Source organism: Dipodomys spectabilis, unplaced genomic scaffold (assembly GCF_019054845.1).
Source record: "Dipodomys spectabilis isolate Male_0828 unplaced genomic scaffold, ASM1905484v1 ptg000532l, whole genome shotgun sequence".
NCBI lineage: Eukaryota > Metazoa > Chordata > Mammalia > Rodentia > Heteromyidae > Dipodomys > Dipodomys spectabilis.
Window position 1 is genome coordinate 1561372 of NW_024871209.1, and position 15325 is coordinate 1576696.

At 51.3% G+C, this 15325-nt stretch overlaps 1 protein-coding gene across 2 annotated transcripts; it reads left to right on the forward strand.

Annotated features, from left to right (window-relative positions):
* Positions 1-1579: 1579 nt before the first annotated feature.
* Positions 1580-3223, forward strand: Drd5 (dopamine receptor D5). Of its 2 annotated transcripts, none has more exons than XM_042670316.1 (2): positions 1580-2870; positions 3072-3223. In XM_042670316.1, exons 1-2 carry the CDS (start codon positions 1580-1582, stop codon positions 3221-3223), a joined length of 1443 nt encoding a protein of 480 aa, XP_042526250.1. The 2 variants fall into 2 exon arrangements, with proteins under 2 accessions (XP_042526250.1, XP_042526249.1); XM_042670315.1 differs by having other exon boundaries at positions 1580-2853; positions 3037-3223.
* Positions 3224-15325: the final 12102 nt, after the last annotated feature.

Genomic DNA, 15325 nt, shown 5'->3' on the forward strand with positions numbered 1-15325 from the left:
TTGGTGGCAGTGGTGTGCTCTTGGGCGTGGGCTGGGAGGCAGGACAGCAGCAGCAGCCACGGGCAAAGTCGGGGCCAGGGAGTGATCAGCCCTGGCATGCCTGCCAGGGAACTGAGGCCTGTAGAGCCCGGGCTGATGGCTTTCTAGCGGACAGTACGTGCAAGGTCACAGCCTGGACTTGGCCTGGGGATCAGGGCAGAGCCTGGAAGCTCGGTTGTTCCAGATCAGAGCAAGCCTGGTCTGGAAGAAGGCTGTCAGTGGCTGAGAGGAGGGGGCCAGTGCCCAGGAGAGGACGGGCAGGAGGGAAGCAAGTACGGCTGGCTCTCCAGCGCCTGGACAGGTGGCCTTGCTTTCTCCCAGCAGGGAGCACTGGGCCGAGGGGACCAGGGTGGGAAGTGAGCAGCCAGGGGCTGGGGCTGCTGTCCCAGGGCAGCAGGTAAGTCTGGAGTGCTGAATGCTCAGTCCTCCTTGGCCCCTCTCTTCCCACCCTTCTTTTTATTATTATTTAGGCCACCCATCCAAGCCTCAGTTTCCCCTTCTCTCAAGGTTAAAAAAAAGAGGAAAGAATGCGGGAACGCCCTGCCAGGAGGAGACTCTCAGCTCTCTGGAGGGGGGGTGGTTGTATCCTTCCTCCTGGTCTTCTATTTATCGGAGATTGTTCCTCAAAGGAAAAAGTCACCCCCCCCCCGACCCCCGGCCCAAGATTCAAGGTGATGGGGAGAAAATCTCCTGCTAAGGAAGAACCAGGAGATGCTGTACTGCGCCTCTGCTCCCCCAGGACCTAGCAGGTTCCTTTTGACCCTCCAGGGGAGCAAGAATCAGGACAAAGAACCGAGGTCCGGGCGATGGTGGGGGGGGGGGGGGGCAGGCGCCTGCCCGCGGTGGGAGCGACGGGACTGAAGCCCGTGCCCCGGGCTCAGGTCCGAAGGCTCGGGAGAATTGCCCTTTTCATCCTGCGAGGCGAGGCGCTTCCCCGCCTCCCCACTCCCTAAACACGGCCAGGCCCAGAGCCTCGGGGCTGGGTCAGGCCAGGAGGCTTCCCGTGTGACCCCGCATCGGGGCTGGGGGCTAGCTTGGGGTGTGTGTGTGTGGGTGACCGCTGCCCCTTCTGTGCTGGCCCTGGATCGCGGCGAGTTAGGACGGCGGGGGCCCAGGTGGGGCGGGTGCGCGGCGGGGCGGGAGCGGGGACCCGGGAGCGGGAGCGGCGGACGCGGGGGGAGTGGAGTGGGGGGGGGGGGACGGCGGCAGCGGCGGTGCTGCAGCGCCCGCCTGGCATCCCGGCTCCCGGCGGCTCGCGCTTCCCTCCGCCGGCTCCACCCCAGACCCTGGCTGCCGGTGCTGCGGGCGTCGGCGCCGCGGCCCGGGACCGGAGGGGCTCTGGACGGCCACCGCTCCGGGGCGCACGGTGAGCGCGCCTCCGGGAATCGGGGTTGGGGGGGGGGGCGGAGAGGTCTCTCCATTGCGGGGCCGGGCGCTCCCTTTGGGGGGCGCCCGATGGGGCGACCTCTGGGGTGCCAGGCTGAAGTTGAGACCTGCCCCCGTGCGCCCCCCGCGCCCCCCGCCCCACCCCGAGCCCGACATGCTGCCGCCGGGGCGCAATGGCACCGCGTCCTGGGCGCACTGGGGGCAGCGGCAGCGGCAGCAGCGGCCGGCGCCGGGGGGCGGCCCGCGGGGCTCGGCGTGGCCCGGGCCCGGGCAGGTGGTCACCGCCGGCCTCCTGACCCTGCTCATCGTCTGGACGCTGCTGGGCAACGTGCTGGTGTGCGCGGCCGTCGTGCGCAACCGGCACCTGCGCGCCAAGACGACCAACGTGTTCATCGTGTCGCTGGCCGCGAGCGACCTCTTGGTGGCGCTGCTGGTCATGCCCTGGAAGGCGGTGGCCGAGGTGGCCGGCTTCTGGCCCTTCGGGGCGTTCTGCGACGTCTGGGTGGCCTTCGACATCATGTGCTCCACGGCCTCCATCCTGAACCTGTGCGTCATCAGCCTGGACCGCTACTGGGCCATCTCCAGGCCCTTCCGCTACGAGCGCAGGATGACCCAGCGCGTCGCCCTGCTCGTGGTGGGCCTGGCCTGGGCCCTGTCCGTCCTCATCTCCTTCATCCCGGTCCAGCTCAACTGGCACCGGGGCAAGGCCGGCTCCTGGGCCGGGCTGGATCTTCCGGCCAACGGCACGACGTGGGAGGAAGCCGCGGAGCCTGGGATGCGGGCGGAGAGCTGTGACTCCAGCCTGAACCGAACCTACGCCATCTCCTCCTCGCTCATCAGCTTCTACATCCCGGTGGCCGTCATGATCGTCACCTACGCGCGCATCTACCGCATCGCGCAGGCGCAGATCCGCCGGATCGCCTCCTTGGAGCGGGCGGTCGAGCATGCGCAGAGCTGCCGGGGCCCCGCGGCCTGCGCGCACCACCCGGGCCTGGGCACGTCCATCCGCAAGGAGACCAAGGTCCTCAAGACCTTGTCGGTGATCGTGGGGGCCTTCGTGTGCTGCTGGCTGCCCTTCTTCGTCCTGAACTGCGTGGTTCCCTTCTGCCACCGCAGGCCCCCCGGCGGCGCGCGCGGGGCCGGCTGGCCCTGCGTCGGCGAGACCACCTTCGACGTCTTCGTCTGGTTCGGCTGGGCCAACTCCTCGCTCAACCCCATCATCTACGCCTGCAACGCCGACTTCCGCAAGGTGTTCGCGCAGCTGCTGGGCTGCGGCCGCCTCTGCGCCCGCACCCGGGTGGAGACGGCGCGCGTGCGCGTCGGCCACGAGCTCCTCGCCTGCCACCCAGACGCCGCCCTCCCCCGGGAGATCGCGGCTGCCTCCGTCCACGAGGTCCCCAGTGCGGTGGCCCCCGGGGACAGAGAGATGGAGGAGGAGGAGGAGGAGGGGGAGGAGGGGAAGGGAAAGGAGGAGGAAGAGGGGGAAGAGGGGGAGGAGGGGGAAGAGGGGCAGGAGGAGAGGAGGAGGAGGAAGAGGGGGAGGAGGGGGAGGAGAGAGAGGAGGAGGAGGGGGAGGGGAGAGAGGAGGTGGAGGAGGGGGGAGGAGGAAGAGGGGGAGGAGGAGGAGGAGGAGGAAGAGGGGGAGCAGGGCCCCTTCGGTCACACGTCCCAGGCCTCTCAGAAGTCCCTGGGTGGAGCGCCTGTGGCTGGGTCTGTCCGGGAACTGGACCGCGAAGGGGAGACTTCATTAGGCAAAATTACGCCTCTGAACCCAAATGGATTCCACCAAAGTGCGTGAGAACAGGGCGAAGGCACCTGTGGTGGGGTGCCCGCACGCGTGCGCACGCGCGTCTCCCTTGTCTGTGTCTCTGTGTAGTTAAGGGGCCGCATGCTTAGGAAGCTCCCGCGCAGGGAGCCGACCAGAGGAGGCCGCAGGAGGGAAGGTCGTTCAGAGACACCAGTCAGTCAGCCTCGTTTGTGTCTGGGTTGGTTTGGGAATGGCAGGTTCGTGCCTGGGTGGGGTGGGGGTGGGAGAGGGGGTGGCCGGCCCGATTCTTGTTTCTGTGGCTTCTGTCATTTCTGCAGTCTGTGCAGGGGGCAGAGGAATGCTTCCTGGTGCTCCCTCATGTATTCTGGCATTAATAAACACAGGCTCTGCGGGCTGTGACACCCTCACAAGTTGCTTTGCCAGGTTAATTTTCAGGCTTGTTACTGGAAAACTATGGATTCCCCTAAAAAGCGGCAAGGGTGGAGAGCGTGCATTTATTTGCTTTTACAGATAGGTTAGCCTGAAATGGGGGCCACAGACGCAGAGCTTCTGACATCTCTGATTGTGGATTGTGTATGGCAAGAGACAGTTCCTTGCACTACTAGTCAGAATGAACTTCTGAAACTTGACACTTGGATACCTTTTCTTTGCTTCTCGATTGGAACCTTCCTTTTAAAAGGAAATCAGACACTTCCTGCGACTCCTGAGCAGAGATCAGCTCCTGACAAAGATCACATGCAAAAAACAGCTCACAGTGCTTTCTCACCTCAAATCTGTTGTGTTGTGAAATGTCCTAGCTCTGTAAGCGTGCTTGTGAAGGGCTCGGAGATGTGTGATATCAAAGAAGCTCCCATTTCAACATTTCAAAGCCACTTTGGCTTTGTAGACAATAACGAATTGGTGAATCATTTCAGCTGAGATCTGGAAAGCCAGAGAGGGCATTTGAGTGAACTTGGGATTGGAAAATCTCTAGAGTGAGAAGCTCCCCTGCCTCCCCATCCTTTTGTTTCTTTCTTTGCAGTGAGCAGGACAAGTTGCTTCATTCCAGCACCGTCCCAACATGACCGTTAGACCTCATGTAAAAACCCCAGCAGAGCAAATGGATGTGTCATTTCTGACAAGTCCTTGCGACCTTGCGTGATCAAGGACAGTGCCATCAATTTGGGTGACCTCAAGGATAATTTTATTGTCAGCCTTCCAACAGCCATGTCTTGTTCGCCATAAAATGTGCAGTGCTGGCTCATAATGCTTAATAAACGTGTGCTGAATGAACAGTGATTGGGAGTCGATGCTGGTTGGATGAATAGGTTGAACACAGGTTGTATTTGCTACATTAATTTTCATGTATGATTCCTCTGCTCGTACTGGACTCAGGCATGTGCAGTTTTTTTCCCCTGGTGGCTGGGGGTGGGGGAGGGATTATGTGTTGAGTTTGGGGCCTTTCGCCTGCGAGGTAAGTGCTCTTCCGCAGGAGCTCTACCCCTCCAGCCCTCCAGTCTTTCACTATTTTTCAGATAAGTCTCTGACTTCTTATGAGGGCTAGCCTTGGACCCCAACCTTCCTATCTATATCTCCCTCACAAGTAGAATTACAGACAGACCGTATGTGGTTTGTTCTTTGAGATAAGGTCTCGTTACAATTTGTTTTTCCCGGGCTAGGCTCCACCCTCGATCTTCCTCACTCCACCTCCCATGCAGCTGGGATTATAGGCGTGAACTACCATACCCCACTTGTGTTCAGTTTTTGCCTTCTTAAAAACCGACAGCTCAGCAGACATCATTCATGCTCCATCAGTGGCAGTACAAATGCACTGCTGTGTGACCTTGATTGAGCCTAGGAACTTTTCTGGGCTTTTGACCTTTTGTCTGAATTTGGAGACTGAGGGACTTACGTCATGTTCTTTACAAAAATTGTGCATCATGATGTGTGTTAATGGACAGCATCTATGTTGGAATACAGTCAACCACCTCAGCTCTCTCTCCGTTTTCTCTGCAGGACTTCTTAGAGCTTTCTCAAGCATTATGAAACCCCATGGGGAAAGAATTCATGTTGTGTCTCAGTGCCTCCGACCTTGTGAATCCTTGTTTGGTCCAGTTCCTATTCATATCTCTCTGCAGTCCACTGCTATGGGTATAGTTATGGGAACAAAGTTTGAGAAATTTGAGTGTAACGTATCCAGAAGTTGTTAAAAAAAACAACACACGGCCATTCTGTTCTGGAGAAGAGCTCGGTGTAAGAGAATGCCTTCAGAGCAAATGCTATTCTCACCCAGTTTAAATAAGTTTTAGGTATGATAACCATTTTACCCTCCTCTGTCTGGTGCGTGTTCTGCCATCCAGCTGCTAGGAATGTCATCCCCTCCTCCCCGCCCCTCACCCCTGCAGCCCGGGGACTTCCATTTCGGAGGGAGAGAGATGAGTCCACAAACTCCCTGAGTGGATCTCCACTGTGCCGCACTGGACTCAGCACCGCACACAGTAGGAGGCAGGCGGCTGGGGAATGGGCTATCACCCAGACAGAGGCATTATGGCAAGAGAAAAGGCCCGGATCAAAGATGGGCTGGGCTGAAGGAGCAAGAGTGGTCCAGGCTGAAGGCATGCAGCGGCAGAGAAAGATGGCCGGGGTGGCGGGAAGATGATGGAAGAGGGGGAGCATGCTGGGTCAATGCCGATGGCAGCGGTGGCAGCCACAGGGGGGGCTACTCTTCCTGTCACTCCTCCTGTGTGGGTCTGACACACATGGCCACATAGCGGCCATCACCCCCTCAAGGCTCAGCTGCCCCCTAGGTAAGGAGAATCGGCTTCATAAGATGGAATAGGGCCATTATCTTGCAGGGTTGGTACAGTGTGGACTCATATGGGGGCGGAAGGGGCTCCTTGTAGGCTGGGGCAGTTCCCTGTTCCTGTTTACATGTACTAAGCTGCCTAGGCCTAGAGTTGGAGAGGAAGAACAGGAAATGGTTGTGGGGCTTCAACTCAGGGCCTGGGCGCTGTCCCTGAGCTCTTTTGCTCAAGGCGAGTGCTTTACCACTTGAGCCACAGCACCACTTCCGGTTTTCTGGTGGTTTATTGGAGATAAGAGTCTCACAGACTTTCCTGCCCGGGCTGACTTTGAACCGTGATCCTCAGGTCTCAGCCTCCTGAGTAGCTAGGATGACAGGTGTGAGCCACCAGTGCCTGGCAGATCCGTCTCCCCGCCCCTCCCCCCATGCAGCCGGGGCACCCATGAATTCACCTTCAGCTCTCCCCAGTAGTTTCACGGTGGCTTGGCAGCATGCAGGCTAGCTTGGGGCTCTGGATGAGGTGCCCGAAATGAGGAGGGAGGTGGTGTGAGCCTCCTGGAGCCTCCCTGACCCCCGGAGCCACAGCGGCTCATCAGAAGGGCATCCACACGGCCAGTTACAAGGTCAAGGGAAGGAGGTTGGACATAACCCTCCAGGGGGATGCTGGGAAATTTTCAGAAATGCTTCCTCTTGGATGTTTTAGTAAAACTTTTATTCTGCCATAATTTCAGATTCACAGAAAGGCTGCAAAAGAGTATAAAGAATTCATAAATACTCTTTGCCCAGATCACTCAACATTCATATTTTACTCTATTGTTAATTTGTTCTCCTCTCTCTTTTCTGAATCATCAGGGACGTGGCACCCAGTTACCCTTGAATTCTTTGGTGCCATTTCATGAAAAACGAGGACTTTCTAAGCTACGGCCTAGAGCTTGTTCAGGTCTCCTAATGATGTCCTCCGTTTCAAAGCCATCCAAGGAAGCGAGCTGCATCCAAGCGGTCAAGTCTCTTTCCTCTCCGTCAGTGGGCCACTTAGCTCCTCTATCAGCTCCTGCTTCCTTACCTCTCACAACACTGCCTCTGCCAGTGCTCTGGCCAGGCATTAGTGCAATGTCCTGGTGCTCCTGATTGGATCATGATCTGGTCATCGCGCAGAATATATCAGAAGCCATCTGACCTTTTCTCCAGTGTCCTAACGGGGACCTGTGTTGTCACTCAGTCCTGTACTAACAATGTTCTCATTGTTCTGGGCCTTCCCGTAGTATCCATGATAGAGTTTCCCTTGTACCCCTGTAATGAAGAAATGCCCTTTGGAGAGATGCTTTCAGATTGAAAATCTCCCCACTCCCCTTCTCTTGGCTCTGGGGATTGAACCCAGGGCCTTGAATATGCTAGACAAGCACTCTACTACTGAGTGACATCCCCAGGCCATGTTTTTGTTTTTTGATACTCCATATAGCCCAGAGTAGAATAGAATTTAAGACCCCTGCCCTGCCTCTGTCTCCACCCTGAGTGCTGGGGGTATAGATGCCTGTCAACATGCCCGGCAAAAATAATCAATTGATCCTTAAACTTTTGTCTGTCAGTGTTAGTACCCATTAATGAACCTTCTCTGTAAATATTGTATTTGCCAAGGGGTGTTTGTATTTTTTTGAAAAGATTTCTCTTGCCTTCCTAAATTTACTCTTGGCTTTCTACCATTTGGGAGAATATGCTTTTATTTACATCAACATAGATCCTTGGAATCCTAGTTTTCCCAATAACTTAAAACACATAATTCTCCACAGGTATTACGAGGTTTAAGAGAGGTTTGCAAGGTTTGAGAGCCTTGCAAATGAGCTGCTGTTTTTTGTTGACATGTGTCAATGCTCTTGGAATAGTTCTCTGCTTTTTGATGTGTAACATCACAGGCACATTTTATACACTGTCGGCCCAAGTTCTGGAATCAGCTGCATCTCTACCATGCTTGGTACTTGTCAGCAGAGAGTGGCACTTAGCAATCAGTATCTGGGCACTGGGGGGTCTATTGCTACTGGGGTGTCATGGCTTCTATAACTAGCAAAAGACTGAGATAAGGAATGCATATTGTAATCTATTGCACATCATAAACTATTGAGTTAATTTATACATACACACATATGCGTCTGCACACACCTATTTCTATGCCTAGCTTGTACATGTATAAAATTCCATAGGTTCTCTGTGTGTGTATGTGTGTGTGTATGGGAGAGAGAGAGAGAAAGAGAGAGAGAGAGAGACAGCAAGAGAGAGGGAGACTGAGGATTGAACTCAGGGCCTCACACTTACACACACTCTACCATGTCAGCCACACTCTTGGCCATTTTATTTTATTTTTATTTTTTATTGCTTTGTCGTGTTAATTTTTTTAGATAAAGAGCCTTGCACTTTTCCCTGGCCTGGTCTTAAACTTTGAGTCTGCTGCCTCTGCCTCAAACTGGATTACAGATGTAAGCTACCATGTCTGGCGACAGCATATAGTTAACTCTTGCCAGGGATGGCCTCCAATTGTGATCCTGTGGTCTCTACCACTCGTCTCCAAGTAGCTGAGATCACAGGCCTGGCCTGTCATGCCCTGTCCCCGTAGGTTCATTTGGATACCTTGTAGACAGCTTCTCAAACAATCACCCATGGTTCAAAGGCCAGCTCTGACTTCCTAGCTCATGAAGAGATTGTCCTCCTTTTCCATTGTGAAATGAAATAAATGACTCACCTTGTAGTTCATGATGTCATAGGATGTGCTGTGTCACATGATGCACATGGAGTGTGGAAGGCTCTGTGCTTGTGTCTAAAAACCGGAGAGCCCAGAGCAGGGCCACTCTGTGCTCCATTTTATGGGGCCCTAGTGCCTGGGTGCTCAGGGGAGGGATAGAGTGATCCAGTGGTCACAGGGAGAGAGGACAACACATGGAGCTTGACACGAGGTAATCACTGACCCACAGCCAGAGGGAAGGGAGAGTCTTGAGCACATACGCGGCCGCTGGGTCCCTAGGCCAATTTTGGTGGAAGACACAAAGGAGCCATGCATGTCACCGTCGGAGCCACTGGACGTTGGCAGTGGTAAGTGATACCATGTTGGCATTCCTGGTATGTGGGCCGGGATTGCCTGGATCCCAATTCTAGGCCATTCGCACAATGCTAGATCCAGTGAGATGTGCCAGGATGACTGTTTTCTATTGTTTGCTAAGCCCATCCCTACATTCAAAGCTCTCAGGGAGCCGGGAGGACCAGCACTTCACCATCAGAGGGAGAAGAAAGGGGGCCTCCAGCATGAGCTGACCACGCACGTGGTGAGATGTTTCACAGTTACTGCCTCGCTTCCTACAATCTCAGTCACCTATAAGCTCATCAGTGAGTTAAAGAGTGATGACGTTAGCCCAACCCTTCCCAATACACCCTTCAGCCGGGACCCAGCCTTCAGCTCGTGAGTGTTGCTGGGTGGGGGAGAGGGTCTTTATTGCTTCTGCAAGGAAATGGTACCACTGAGAAAGAAGTATTCTGGCACAGTGGCCAGAACCTGGGCCCCTCAATTCTATTTTTTTTTTTGCTACTTCTGAGAGGTGAGTTAAGGGGTGTCTCTTGGTCCAAGGGCAATCATGAGCACCAAGTTCAGGCCCAGGTATCCCTTCCATGTAACGGCATTGATGGTATTTGTCTTTCCCTCACTGTATCCCCTGTTAAGATGGAGCATCGTTCAGTGGTTGGTGGAATAAATACAGATACGCAGGGATTTTAGGGCCTTGATTCATTCTCAATTAAAAGCAGTGTGAGGAATGATCATTGACAACAAGAAATATGAGCTCTTAGAGGGGCAGAGCAGCATTTCAAAGGCCTTTTTTGTTTGTTTGTTTTCTATATTTCATGAAAGACGGTAGGCCCTTCTGTACAAAGCGGCAGAACTGCCATTTCCAAGAAGGGTTAAAGGCAAAAGAGAATTTCCAAAATGGATTGAAAACAGGCCCAAAGCATCAGAACTTCTCTACTATGAGTTCCTCCTGCAGAGTGAGTGGTCCAAAGTGACATCAAGGATTTAAACAACTGTCTGTCCTCCCTCCCCTTTCTGGAAAAAAAAGGGAGATTTGGATATTTCAAGCAACAAAGAATGAACGTCAAATTGGGAAGCAAAGGACTTGGTTTCAAGTCTGATTCCCATAATTCTATGCAACTGGCTCGACATCTCTTGAGTTCAGTCTGCTTGTCTCTAACAACAAAAGCGATAATGCTGCTATCACAAGGTCATTATTAAAGAGAAAACATGCATCTACTAGAGTTTGACCCATACCAGATGCCATGTTGGGGACTGTGCAGAGTGAAGTCATCGAGTCTCTGTAGCAGACCTTCTGAGGGTTCAGAGAGGTCAAGCTCCTTGCTCAAGGTCGTTCAAGGTGGGGCTTCAAAACCAGGCCAGTCAGGTTTGATACTAGCCCACACAGTAAGACAGGGGTGACAACACACTGCAAAGCAAAACCAAACCCACAGGCTCACTTGCCCATTATGTGTGGTTGTGTTAGGGACCCCAAATTAAAGACGCATCAGAGCCAGGAGCTGGTGGCTCATGCCTGTAATCATAGTTAATCAGGCAGCTGAGTTCTGAGGATTGTGGTTCGAAGCGAGCCTAGGCTGGAAAGTCTGTGAGACTCGTATCTCCAGTAAACCACTAGAAAACCAGAAGTAGAATTGTGGCTCAAAATGGTAGATTGCTTGAGTGTAAGAGCTCAGGCACAGTGTCCAGGCCCTGAGTTCAAGCCCCGCAACTGACAATAAACAGACAAACAAACAAACAACTATGGATCAGCATCAGGGTCTACTTCCAAGAATCCAATACCATGTTCCACGCAGCCCTCAGCTGTGTAGGGGAAAGGGATCTTGATGGCCCCAGGGACAGGGTCTGATGCATTGGATTTAGCTTGGGAATGATAAGTAAGATGCACATGGACCATTCAGGTGGGTATAGAAGGTGAGGAACAGAGCAGAGAGGACCATTCAGGTGGGTATAGAAGGTGAGGAACAGAGCAGAGGTCAGATGACACCAAAGATGTGGCAGATCTCCGTGCTGAGGGTAACAGAGTCCATGGACTGTGCCACTCTTGCTGCATGTGGCTGTGGAGCTTGCCTTTCAAGCACATGGGGGCGAAAGCTGACGCCACAGGGCTGACACTTCTTGGAAGTCATCCCGGGGCTTCCCTGCTTGGTGATTCACAGATCAATCTTGGTTCCCAAACCCTGCGCTTCCGCTCGCTCAGTCTGTAAGAGGTCCCTGGTGCATTTACTTCAGCTTCATTTGAATGCTTCTGGACTGAGCATGTGCTAACTTTTCTTTTTATCCTCCAGAGAACTGGACAACATTTTATGATCCCTAGTCTGAAAGACCACATTTCCCTTAGGAAAATGCTTTTGTACACCAGTGGGGGAACGAGCCCCCTCATTCCCTATGAGAGATAGCAGCAGGAGAATGGGCTGCTGTGAACAAGGTGAGAGGTACATTCCCTGGGCTGAGGTCGGGTCTCTAGCCCCTCCGGGTCTGCTTCCCTATACAAATAAAGGGATTTCTCACGCTCTCTGTCCCTCAAGGAATTCAGGTAGACAGAAGAGCACTCTGAACACAAGGTCATGGCAGTGCTGATCTATTGAGTGCTTGCTACATGCAAAGGCTCTCTGCCAATAATACAAATATGGACTCAATCAATACTGATCCAACAAAACTAATGGCAGGTGATGCTTCCACAGTACTGGTGACCGAATGAGGAACTGACTGTGTGATCCAACATCTCAAAGCACATGCACAGCTCTGACCCCGACAGGACACTCCGAGCCCACTTTTCCACCAAACAGCTTGTCTCTCTGGATATCTGGCTATGCTCCTTTAGGCTTGAGCTCTGAGGGCCAAGAAAGGGCCCTTAAATGCCTCATCCAATGATATCAACCCATTTCAAGGAATCTCATGGGTATCACCATTTGAGGTTGTTGAGATATTTTTTCCCCCTGACAGTAACACTGTGGTAAAGCAGTTCTGAACACCCCCATCTCTCTCTGCTGTCTCCCAAGCTTGGTTTGTGGTTCTAAGGAACACTGGGAACCTAGTTCATCCCAATTCAGGAAGTGAAGAAGAATCACATGAGTGAGGTCGACCAGATGTTTCAGTAGAGTATGCGTCATGTCTGGGACATTCCTTCTTCTGAAATGGAGCCTCAGTCCCAAACAACATCTTTATCACCTGTTCTCATCTCCAGGGACCTTCTTAGGGCTCAGTGAGTTTATCTCATGCAAAGAGGCAGATCTGTTTTGGAGATGTGGAACATGGATGTAAGTTCACCCTGGAGTACACATGACCAACCAGCATTACATCTGTTCATTTCCCCCATGGCTGTTTGCTAGCACTCAGGTGTTGTGGTCCTCAAATTCTTCTACCTCTGAATGTCAGGGACTATAAGTTGAGGAGAGAATCAGTGTTGTGTCAATCATCATTTGTCTAACACTTACATGACCTTGTCCTTATCATGATAAAATTGGCCAAGTGAAAACATATCTCATCTCCTGGTGTCTCACTCCTATATTTCATTCTGTACAAACCTTGCTTGATTTATAGGCCTAAAGTAGAAATCTAACCCATGTTCATTCAATCGACCTTCAGTGACTCCTTTAATCCTGATACAGAACAAAGGTCAGATTTATTGGATTAGCATATGCTTGATGACTCTATGTACTCAACTACCATCTGTCCACAGTGTAGAAGTAATCATGATGATGATGATGATAATGTTGATGTGACAATTGTGATGATAATGGTGGTGATATTGATATAGATGGTGATGACGTTGATGTTAGTGATAATGATACTGATATGAGTGATGATAATGGTAATGATGATGATGACGGTGGTGTTGATTGTGGTGATGTCGGCAGTGATGATGATGATATTGATAGTGGTGATGATAATGAGTATGATGGTGATGATTCATGGTGATGGTAATAATGATGATGTTGAGAGTGATAATAGTGATAATGGTGATAATGAAGAGTATGATGGTGCTATCAATGGTAATGTTATTGACAATGATGTTGATGGTAATGATGATGATGATGATGATCATGATCATGATGCTAGGGATTACTATGGAGCACCAGTGCATGCAGACCTTGTGTTTTGTGCTTTCTCTATATTTCTTCTTGTAATCCTTTTGCTGTCTTAGGAGGGATTTTGCAGGTGAGCAGGCTATACACTCATCCATGGCTCTCTTGATTGGTTCAGGACTTCCTGGCTGTCTTCTAACTCCAAAAGAGTGCTTGTTGCCATGCTACATGCTGTTCCTTTGTCTCAACTGAAATAAAATTTCAAGTCTATTTGGTTGAAGGATTTTTTTCCCCCCTCTGTTCTTGCAGACCTTCCCCAAAGCCTTACTTTGTCATGGTAGCTGAGACTTTAATATTATAAATCAAATAATAAATATAAGAATTGAAACAGGAATCCAAATAAACCACTTTGATGGATGTTGCCTTGGCCACTTGGTTCACTTGAATTTGTTCAAATGTTTCCTACCCTACGTGAGTAATAGGCTTTGCTGTCACAATACCATAGAATGAAAACTCCTATAATGTCGGTGCTAACATTGCTTCCCAGAGTCAAAGGCAAGCTATGGTATCACTAGATGCAGTTGTGCCTGGCTCTAGGCTGCGCGTTAGCTTCTTGTCTGCTGTGCTTGGCTCTCATTAGAGGGTCCAGGAAAGTAGCAACTGCTACTGAGGTATTCTGTGGTATTTGCATCTCATGATAGAGGACAGGATCCCAAGAGACCACATCAAAACAGCAGGAACATTTATTGATTCTGCTTGGATGCAGAGCTCATTAGGTTCAGTCATATTTCATTGGCTAAGGCAAGTCACCTGGCCAAGCCCAATATCGGTAGGGGAGGCACAGCAGTCTAATGGACATGCAGAAGTGTTAATATAAGAGCACAGTAACAAACGTATCTTGAGTGACTGATAGCTCCCAGGAAGCTACCAGAGCACCAGGGATTCAGAGAGGAGTTAGATGTCTCTGTCTTCTGTCATTGTTTGTGTGCTCCCAACCCATCCCTGATAAATCCTTCTAGAAAGTCAGAGAAGAGGTAGGGACAAAAACATTAAACTCATCTGCTCTTTTCCATTAGACTCATAAGCCTCTTCTCATTCACTTATGTTATACTCTTATTTTCCACCTACCAGGTGTTATGGAATGTGGTAATCACAAGGTCAGAGGTAGGTGGTCTTCAGGACAATGGAACTCCCCCTAGCCATCAGAAATAACTAATTTTATTTTTATCTACCCCCCAATGACACAGGTATCACTATCTCCATGTTATATACCGGGGACTCAGGGAAATTCACTCCCTTCCTCTTGATCCCACAGCTAGGAAATAGCTGCATCTAAACCTCCAACCTCTTGGGATTATCCTCAAGGCTTTCCATGTTTTGAATGCTCCTAGATGTAAGTATCAAGGCAGATACTTGGTCTCTGGTAGGACTAACATAGGGACTGACTGAAATTTACATACTATCAGATCTGTCCATTGAGAAGTCTATCTGATTCATACACATACGTGTGTCAATCAGATGTGAGATCTGGTCTGCACATTTGCAAGCCTAGACATTCACTGTGGGGCTCTGCAGAGACAATTCATGCTACCAACTCAATCCAACTGTCCATCCAGGAGCTGCTGTGATCTTCCCAGGTCATCCCCTTCTCCAGCATTTTGGAAGGGTTGAGCCAGGATGAGTGCCAGGCACCAGGGCACTTAAAAGCTGCAGGCACAGAGGAAAGCAAGTGGTGTTCTCCTTAGGTACCACCATTAATGCTGACCATGGAGTGCCACCATCTTTCCTGAGAAGTAATGGATGCGATTTCAACAGCTTCCCTGTTCATTAACCTAAATATTCAACTTATGTTAAGCACCAAGGCCAGCTGATTAAGAATGGCTCCTTCCAGATCTGCAGAAGCATTTGCATGGCCCCCAGCACCCCCGCCATCAGCCTCAATCAGGGCCTGGTAGACAAGGTGAATTGTCCTCATGGGTTATTTATAAGTAAATCACAGAATCATTATGTAAAGAGCATTTATTTGCTGCTCCATCATCTACCCTTCCCCCCTGCAAATGTCGATCTGTCCCTTTTATTTAACCCTCTGGCTGCAGTGAGATGTAATGTAGAGGTGATGGTTTGGGTTTTACATCGGAAGATGCTGAAGGCAAGGGGGGCTTGCCATTCTTATCCTTAAAGACGAAGATTTTAAGTGTCAAAGTAGGATTGTGAGATTTCTAGTCTGGCTCTCCTATGTGATCGACAGAAAAACTTGAAAA